This window comes from Chamaea fasciata, unplaced genomic scaffold (assembly GCF_029207755.1).
Source record: "Chamaea fasciata isolate MVZ Bird 193981 ecotype frontalis unplaced genomic scaffold, bChaFas1.0.hap1 SCAF_18, whole genome shotgun sequence".
Lineage (NCBI taxonomy): Eukaryota > Metazoa > Chordata > Aves > Passeriformes > Sylviidae > Chamaea > Chamaea fasciata.
Window position 1 is genome coordinate 9,320,171 of NW_027094103.1, and position 9,344 is coordinate 9,329,514.

The window sequence follows — 9,344 nt, forward strand, 5'->3', positions numbered from 1 at the left end:
GGCTCCTCAGGTGCCTGGAGTTAGGAGCAAGCTGGGTACATCACCTTGTCAAACAGGGATGTGTAATTCCCACTTCATGAGTGTCCACAGAGCAGCAGCTGGGGATGGATGTTTTGTACCATGGAATCATCGAGTGGTTTGGGTTGGAAGGGACCTTAAAGCTCATGGCAGGGACAACATCCACAGCCCAGGCTGCCCATCCAGTCCTGTCCCCTCACTCCTCACTAAACACCTGCCCAGAGCTGAGCAGCTCCTGGCCACCAGCAGGACCTCACCTGCCACCTCCCACCATGGTCACCCCCTCCTGCAGTCCCTGAGCTGGGGCTGCTCTGTGGGACCAGGAGCCACCAGCTCCAGCAGGCAGCATCCCACCTCGGGACCAGGGAAACCTCTCTGTGCTGGGATGGCAAATCCCCAGAAATCAGAGCTGTGAAAGGAGGGGAAAACCCCACCTCTGAACTCAAGACTGCTGCATCAGCAGGGCGAGGACCTCGCTGTGCCCTCCCCGGAGCTGCTGCTCCAGCAGCTGATTCCTTTGGCTGCCGAAGTGGAGCAGGAGCTCCCTAATGAAGATGGAATATTGGATTTATCAATAGATGATGTAACTGCAAATTGCTGCGATTCATCCCAGTGCTTTGGCTCCTGGACAATCTGCTGGGGCTCTGCAGACAGCTCAGACTAATGAGGGGCTGGGGGTGGGAATCAGCTGTGGAGCTTTAACCCCCAAAATTCACATTCTGCGCTGCCCAAAGGATGCTCTTGTCCCTGGGAGTTGCTGCTGCAGGGGAACATCAGGGGTTGGTGACCCTGGAGCAGCAGGATCTGGTCTCAAGGTGGCTGTGTCATGTGCAAAACCCAAGCAGACATCCCAGGCAGGGCAGCCCCAGTCCCAGCAGCTCCCCTGTGGCTGGGAGGGGTGCTGGGGGGGCTGTTTGGGCAGACCCTTCCTCACATCCCAACATTCCCTCCCTCCCCTCCAGGCTCCCAGTACAGTGGCATCATCACGAGTCACCCAGGAACCAGGGACTCCAAGCCATCCTCTAACTGCAGCATGCCCTGCAGCATCCCACTTCAGTTGGGCACGAGATTCCAGCATTTCCCTCTCCCTACCTTTGTGAACGGTTTGATCCCAAAGGAATTGCTCTCAGCCACCTGGTGCAGGTGCAGCATAGTCCTGGGAGTAGTCACAAAAAATGAGAGTCAAGCTCCCTCCTTTGTCTGCCCTCAGCACCCCCAGCCACCTTTACAGCACCACCTGAGGGACCTGGATGGGACAGGCCACCACAGCTCTGCACCATGCAGGGACATGAGCTGGTGCACCAGGAGCCTTCTCCTGGGGACACACCCTGGGGGGAACCAGAAGAGAGAGGGAAAGGGATCTCTGTCTCATTTTTCACCCCAATTTCAGCTTTAGTGGAGGGGTAAAATAGCACCAGGAAATGCCCTCATTTGATAGAAAATGCCTGTATGTGCAGAAAGATCCCTGCAGCCCCATTAATGTAATTGCTCTCACAATCTCTTATCGGGGGGGCGGGTCTCAAAGCCCCATTGATGGAGGGAATTTGGGTATAAAGGATGGGGAATCCCAGGACAGCCCGGGGCTGTTGGAGCCTCACACCCACCTCTCTGCCACATCCAGCCCAGCCAGTAGCAGTGGGAAGATGTTGAAGCTGCTCTCTCCTTCGGGCTGCTGGGCAACACGGGCCCTCTCCAGCAGCAAGGTCTGGGGAGGGAAAAGGGGACAGGGAGATGGGGAGATGCTCCTGGGAGCTGCCAAGGAGGGGCCGAATTTCTCCTTGCAGGGACACGGCTGGGTTTGGGGGCTGCCCCTCCCACCCAGGGCTGTGCAAGCAAGAGCTGAATCACGATCCAGGCATCAAGGGGCAACATTTCAGTGCATGAAAGCAACACCCACGGTCCCTCTGAGCTTCCAGAGGTCTGGGCAGTGTCGTGGCCCCAGCAAAGATGCTGCAGGGTTGGGGGAATTAATTGCCTGGGCTCAAGACAAGCCCAGCTCAGCTCCAGCCTTGCCAAAGGAGTTCACTGCCAGCACCGGAGCCAGCAGTGAGTCTGCAGAGCTGGGGGTCCCGTCCCAGACTCTCCCACGGACATGTCAGGGTGGTTCTGGTGGTACAAACAAAGACTTTCCCACTCCTGCACAAGGACAGCTCCACCAGGCCACCAGCTCCCCGTGGGTGCCCAGGGCAGAGCAGGGGCAGCAGTGAGAAGCCCTGGTGCTCCCCAGGATGCACAGACAAGGCTCCAGCCCTCTCCTCCCTCAGACAAGGCCCAGGGGCACGGGCAGCTCTGATTAAAGAGCCTTTGATAAGAGCCCTGACGGTGATAAAAACCCTCTGAGGCTCAGCCCCAGGCGGCCGTGAGGTGCTGCTAATGAAACACTGAATTATGCATTTCCTCATCAACATTTCATCCCAGCACTGCTCCCAGCTCCCTGCAAGGGTTGGGGACAGGCTGGGGGACCCTGCCACGCCGCTGACAGAGCTTCTGCTCAGTGGCCATTTGGGCACTTCTGGTTTAGGAGGAGCAGGGAGCAGAGCAGGGAGCAGAGCATCGTTCCTCGTGCCCGGCCTGGCTGGGAAGGGCAGCACAGGGGTGGCTCATCCCCACCCCAAGGACCCCCATTTTCAGCCACAGCCCTCCCATCTCAGCAGGTGACAGGTACCTGGAGGTGAGCAGCAGTGACCTGGCCAGTGGCACTGAAATCCAGCGACAGGACCATGGAGAAGCGCGTGGAGCTGCTGCTGTGGCCCGTGGTCACCGACCCAAAGGCTCCCAGCACTGTGAACATTGCCTGGATCTTCTCCACTGCAAAACCACCACCAGAGCCCTCTGAGGCACCCTGCAGCTCTGGAGGAGGTGTCTCCTCCCTCACCTCTGCTGCTCCTCCCGGGCTCTGTCCCAGCACTGGCGGGGCGTGGGGTCAGCATCCCACACCGGGTGTACACTGACAGGAAGGGGATGTGCCAGCCTGTCCAGCCTGCCCAGTCTGTTCCAGGCCGTCCCTCAGCCCTTTGCAAGAGCACGGTGTACTCAAGAGAGCTCCAAATTCCAACCCTCCCCTCTGAAGCCACTGCCTGCCGAGCAGCGCTTCCCTCCACGTCACCAGTAACCCGAGCAGGTGGGAAAGCGCTGCCCCAAGCACCGGAGTCATTCGAGTAATTCCCTCCCCGCTGCTCACGCTGGATGTTTATCAAAGCAGCAAATCTGTTGAGTCTGGGACGGGCACTCGCGGCCACACCGACGGCTTAGGAGCCACCCCAGGGGACACAAATGAGGCCGGGATTTGTGTGTCTGTGTGTCCCGAACCTGCACAGGCTCTGTGCATCCAGTTCCAGCCCATACCTGTGACCCTGCCCGTACCTGTGACCCTGCCGTCCAGGCTGCCCGCCGTGCCCACCAGGTACTCCAGAGCGCTCTGGCAGCACCGAGTCCTGCCGGCCCCGCTGTGCCCCAGGGGGACGATGGCCTGGTCCTGCCTCTGCATCAGCAGATTCCTGTAGGCTCTGTGTGCCAGCGAGCAGATGTGCGGGGGAAGGTTGTCCCGCTTCCCCCTGGGGACCTGCGGGCAGGGAGAGAGTGACAGAGCACATCCCAAACAGGCTTCTCGTGGAGAAAATCCTGAATGATGTTCATGCTCAGGGTGACGATTTCTCCCCAGGGTGCAAAGTCTCCCGAGAGTGAGTCCTCAGAGCACCCCCAGCCCCAAGACCAGCACCCCCAGAGCATTCCTGGCCATCAGTATCTTCAGAGCATCCCCCTCCCAAAACATCGCCGGTCCCGAGTGTCCCCACAGCATCCCAAGTCCCAAATGTCCCCAAAGCACCCATAATCCCAAATATCCCCAGAGCATCCCCGGTCCCGACTGTCCCCCATAGTCCTGAATGTCCCCAGAGCAGCCCTGGTCCCAGATGTCCCCTGAGCATCCCCGGTCCCAAACATCCCCGGAGCATCCCCGGCCCCGTCTGTCCCCAGAGCAGCCCTGGTCCCAAATGTCCTCTGAGCATCCCCGGTCCCCAATATCCCCGGAGCATCCCCGGCCCCGACTGTCCCCGCACTGTGACGGTCCCACGGTGCCACCTGCCGGCTCCTCCGCGCCCGGCGCCCTCCGCCACTGTCCCCAGGAGGGTTGGTGGCCGCTTCCCACGGGAGATCCCGCTGCCCCAGGTCCCCTGTTCTCTCACCTTGCCGGCTCCGCTGGCGGGCGCGGGGCCGGTGGCGATGGCCACCAGGTTGGGCCCCGCGTAGGTGCAGGGCAGGCGGGCACGGAAGCGCTGCCGAAGCGTGTTCATGACGCTGCACTCGTTGAGGCTGATGAGCGCGGCCAGATCCTCGGCCTGGTCCAGGCTGGGGGGGTTGGTCTGTGGGAAGAGAGGCAGAGACACCCCTCGAGCTCTGCTGTCACGGCAGGGCTGGGCCAGACCCGCCGGTGCTCCAACAGAGGGGTACAGCCAGCCGGGGGTGATGGCTGGAGAAGCATCATCGTGTCCAGGAATTGTCCTGCCCCCTCCCTGCTCCAGCCCAGACTGGGGAAGGATGAGCTCACCCTCTGCACGCTGTCCTCGTCCACCTCGGTGACGGTGCCATCCTCGTCCCGCCGCACCCTCACCCTCCCTGCCGGCAGCTCTGGGGTCCCCACGTCTGGCTTCAGCTGTGTGGCTGAACGAGAGGCTGGTGAGCGTCCCCAGCGTGGGGCAGCCCCGGGCACAGTCGGCTGTGGCCTGGGGAGAGACCAAGGGGCCAAAACCCAACCCAGGGGCAGAGCCGGACACGTCCCATCCAGGGCAGAGGAGGGAGAGTTACCCAGTGTGAACCCGTCCTGCTGGATCAGCCAGACCTTCTCTGCCTCGTACCAAACGTCCCTCGGAGCCTGTGGGGAGGACAGAGAGGAATTGGGCAGCAGCAGGAGGAAAGCTGAGCTGGACAAACTGCCTTTGCCCCACGGACAGGGACATTTCCACACTCCTGCCCCTCTGCTGCCCTCCCACCCAGGCCCGGGGTCACTTTCCTGCCAGCCCAGCCCACGGGAACGGGAGGAGTTGCATGAAACCAGAAAACTGCATCAGTGCCCCAAAACCCAGATAACAACGTGACACTTTACCTGGTCCTTGTCCGTGCTCTCGCCCGATGCCTCTTTATCCTGGTCCTTTTCCATGCTCTCGCTCATCTCTTTGCTCCTTCCTGATGTTTCCTTAGCCTGGTCCTTGTCCGTGCTCTTGCCAATCCTTTCACTCTCTTTCAGCATCTCTTTACCCTTTCCTAGCTCTTCCTTCACCTTCCCCACCTCTTTTCCCACATCTATGGACTTCTCCTGGATTCCTCCTGGCTCCCCTTTGACACCCTCTGACTTTCTTGTGGTTTTTTCAGGCTTTTTGATCTCCCTTGGCTCCTTCTTGCCATGTCCAACATCTTTCTTCATCTTCTCTGGCTCTTTCCCGGCTGACAACAGCTCCCTCTGGGCTTTCACCTTGGCGGGGGGCTCCTCGTGCCTCAGGGGTGTCCCCTTCTCCTTCTTGCTGCTCTCAGGGACTGTCCCCTTCTCCTTCTTGCTGCTCTCAGGGACTGTCCCCTTCTCCTTCTTGGTGGTCTCAAGGACTGTCCCCTTCTCCTTCTTGGTGGTCTCAAGGACTGTCCCCTGGGGCACGTCCCCTTCCTTCACTGGGACTTTGCTGCCACGCTGGGGCCCCTGGCTGGGTGCAGGGACTGGAGTTGGGGGGCTGCCCCCCAGGAAGGAGTCCTTGGGGTTCTTTCCAGGCCACAGTGGCTTTCCCACCTTGGGAGCCCCCAGGCGAGTGGTCTCTGCTGGTTTTGAAGAAACCTCTGCTGTTTTGGGGGATGTTTCTGCTGGTTTTGAGGATGCCTCTGCTGGTTTGCAGAGGGTCTCTGCTCTTTTTGGGGGTGTCTCCGCCGGCTTGGGGGCAGGTGCTGCTGTTTTGGGGGATGTTTCTGCTTTTTTGGGGGGTGTCTCTGCCAGTTTGGGGGCAGGCACTGCTGGACCAGGTGCAGGGGCCAGGGTTTTGCTGGGGACAGTCCCCAGCCCTTCAGGGGACAACTCCTTGTGTGGGGGGGCTGTGACCCCCTTGCCCCCCCGCCCCTCTGCCTTCAGCCCGTTCCGCAGGGGCCCCTCGCTGGCTCCTCCTCCTCGGGCCTCGCCGTCCTTCCCCGCGGGCTGCCAAGCAAAGGAGAGGAGAGCCTGGTGTGACACTGGGGACACCTGGGGACACCCAGCTCCCCGGTGCTGTGTGGGCTCCCTCAGCTCTCACCTCCTCCTTGGTGCCCACCCTGCTCTCCTTCCTCCGCCGGGCCGCCTTGGCCTCCTGCTCGGTCTCCCTCACGAGCTGCTTGATGAACCCCCCGGGGATGACCGACAGCAGCAGGGGGGGAGCAGACGGGGGCGGCCCCCGGTCCTCGTCACGGATCTGGGTTTGGGAGCAGAGGTGGGTCACGGGGCAGGCACAGGGACAGCAGCAGGCACAGCCTGTTAGTGGCAGCAGGGCTGAGCACCAGCACCCTGCTCAGGCTGAGGCACTGCCCAGGGTTCTGGTGAGACCACAGGGCGCCCATGGGGCACAAGGCTGGGTCAGGGAGCAGAAGCACCGAGGAGAAAAGCCCAGACTGGCGCAGCCCCCCAAGGGCTGGCACAGCAGGAGCCCAGGTGCGCTGCCAGCTCTGCTCTGTGCCAGCAGCCCTGGCGTGGCCACAGGAGGAACCATCCTGGCTGCAACCGGCAAGAAGCAGCTCCAGCATCACCGCAGCCACATGCAGCCCTGCCTCAGGGCAAAACCAGCCCCACTTCCCGCAGCTTTTCCGGCAGCAGCACCAGCATCAAACCCTGCGACCTCCTGCCAGGCTCAGCCAGGCAGGGAAAACCCACTCAAACCAGAACACTCAGGCTGGGAAGGAGCCCAGAGCCAGCAGGCCGGACGCTGCATGAGGAAGAGCACAGGGAGCTGTGGGGATGTGACCCCGGGGGCTGCTGTAGTGACACCCCCCCAGCACTGAGCTCCCAGGCAGCCCGAGCACACAGCCCCAAAACACCACCAGTGCCAGCCTGGACAGAGACTTTCCTTCTGCTCCCAGAGCGCGAGGCGCGAGGAGATGGCCATGGTGGCGGCGAGGCAGGACGGTGCTGTGCGGAGACACGTGGGGACACGCCGGGCAGAGAGAGAGGAGAGAGTTAACCAGGGGCTGCTGCTGGCCCCAGAGCCGTGCCAGGCCGGCAGCACCGTGGCCTTGCCGGGCATTGCCCACCTGAGCTGGCAGCAACAACTGGAGCAGAGCAGGGGACCAGTGGCAGCGCTTGGGAGGTGGTGGCACAGAGGGTTGGTGGCACGGGGGTGATGCCGGGACCCCACGGGCCCGGGCTGGGTGGCAGCAGGAGCCCGTCCGTGCCCCACTTGGGGCTGACCCCGGCTTCACCTGTCGGGATCATTCATGCGCCCAGCGCGCCGGGGCTCGCCCGGCCCTGCTGTGCCTCTCCGGCAGCCGCAATATCCTTGTACAGTAAAGGGCAGGAGCGGCCAGGAGCGGGCTGGGAATGTCACTTGCCTTCCCGGGCGGCTGCCCCGAGCGCCACGTGCCCTCGGGGACCGGCGCTGCCCCCGCGCTGTTCCCCCGGCCGGGCTCTGCTGTGCCGGGAGAACTGGCCCCGACGGCACCGCAGAGCCCGGAGGTGGCCAGCGACAGGGCATTGTCACCCCCCGGCCGGAGAGAGGCCCTCCGTCCTGCCCCGCACACGGGGAAACCGAGGCACGGAGGGGACGTGCCCTGCCCAAGCAGCCAGGGTGGCATCAGCGGGGCCCGGGACCGCCGCCACCAGCACCGCGCTCCCTCCGCTCGGGACGCAGCCCCAGGCGGGCCGCGGGCGTTTGGATCTGGTCCTTACTTGGCACCCGCTCCTGCCGCCACCCAGGACCCGCTGCCACCCCGGTGCGTGCCACCAGCCGAGGCCATCGAGGGGTTCCCAGGCACCGCCGTGCAGAGGGCAGGGAGCCGCGTCCCCATCCCCGCTCCCATCGCTGCCCTGCCGCGTTCCTTTCCGCAGCACAGCCCCGCGCCTGGAAGCCGCCTCCGGAGCCGGGGCTGCCGCTATCGCCATCCATTCCCGACTAAAAATAAACCCTCCCGGCCGAGGGGCCCCGGGCCCCGCGAACCCACCGAGCCCGGCCGGACCGCGACCCCCACCCCGCGGCCCCCCGAGCGCCTGTACCTGGTGGGGGCGGTGGGGGCTGATGTCCCACACCAGCACCGGGCTCCGCGGCACCCCGGCGAGCCGAGAGCGGCGGCGGCAGCGCGGGGAGCGCCGAGAGGGTCAGCACCCGCCTCCCCCCGCCCCCGCCGCGGTGGCAGCTGAGGTGACACATGTCACTGCTAAAAATACCCGCGGCGGTGGCACCGGGGCCTCGGCTGGGGAGAGGCGGTGGCACGGCGGGGCCCTCCTGTTCCTTGGCCTCTGCACCGGCTGGCACACGTGTGGCACCCGTGCCCTCCCCAACGCGCTGCTCGCGGCCCCCTTGGTGCACACCTCTGCACCCCAAAGAATTGGGGGAACTGCTCGGGTTGGGTGTGAGCCCACCCAGAGCACTCTGGTGCTGCCCGAGGGGACACCCTGGGCTGGGAGCCCAGCAAGGGGCTCCCCAGAGCACTCCAGTTCTTCACCCCAGCCCCGAGATGGGGCCGAGCTGGAGGAGGACCTGGGAGCAAAGCCCAAAATAGCCCCTGGCACCAACAGCAGCATGGTCAGCACCTGGCAGGGGCAGGTGGGAGGGGAGCAGCAGAGTGGACATGTGGTGACCACATGGGGAAAAGGGTGACCCCTCAGGGCCCAGCAGGACCTGGGTCACACATGCCCCAGCACCCAAGAGCTAGTCAGGGGGCAGGTCACCAACTCAGGCCAAGTCCAGCTGCAGTAAGGCAATGTCCCTGCACATCTGATCCAAAAGCTCCATGGACACACCCAGGGAAATGCCACCCACAGCCAGAATGGCTCTGGTAGTAAGAAAGGAAACAGGACTGACTGGAGTCCCCTGGCAGGAGGCCGAGCATCTCACCAACCCCAAATCCACCTGGTAACAGCACGTGGTTTCCATGATCCTTCCCTTGCAGGTGGCACTGCAGCCACGGAGGAGCCGGGCCACTGTTGGTGGAAAATCACCCTTGGCCACCTATCACACAGGACCCAGCTGGTGTGTCCCTCAGAAAAACCAGGACAAACACCATGCACAGGGCTCGGGGGAGGGAAGGGACTTACCTGTGCATGGGGCAGTGGGCTGTGGGGTCCATCCAGCTGTGCCCTGCAGGCAGACACGGAAAAAACCAGACACCGG

At 63.3% G+C, this 9,344-nt stretch overlaps 1 protein-coding gene across 1 annotated transcript in view; it reads right to left on the bottom strand.

The window, feature by feature from the left end:
- The window catches only part of MYO18B (myosin XVIIIB), a 54,993-nt gene extending 45,717 nt beyond the window's left edge, over window positions 1–9,276 (bottom strand). The window contains exons 1-12 of the mRNA XM_066200098.1: window positions 9,269–9,276; window positions 8,228–8,544; window positions 7,567–7,742; window positions 6,282–6,437; window positions 5,120–6,187; window positions 4,822–4,888; window positions 4,565–4,677; window positions 4,203–4,379; window positions 3,382–3,580; window positions 2,684–2,826; window positions 1,623–1,723; window positions 1,111–1,174 (exon numbers count right to left, since the gene is read on the bottom strand). Coding sequence (XP_066056195.1) covers window positions 1,111–1,174; window positions 1,623–1,723; window positions 2,684–2,826; window positions 3,382–3,580; window positions 4,203–4,379; window positions 4,565–4,677; window positions 4,822–4,888; window positions 5,120–6,187; window positions 6,282–6,437; window positions 7,567–7,742; window positions 8,228–8,544; window positions 9,269–9,276 — 2,589 coding nt within the window. The remainder of the gene's footprint in view (window positions 1–1,110; window positions 1,175–1,622; window positions 1,724–2,683; window positions 2,827–3,381; window positions 3,581–4,202; window positions 4,380–4,564; window positions 4,678–4,821; window positions 4,889–5,119; window positions 6,188–6,281; window positions 6,438–7,566; window positions 7,743–8,227; window positions 8,545–9,268) is intronic.
- Between the last annotated feature and the right edge of the window lie 68 nt (window positions 9,277–9,344).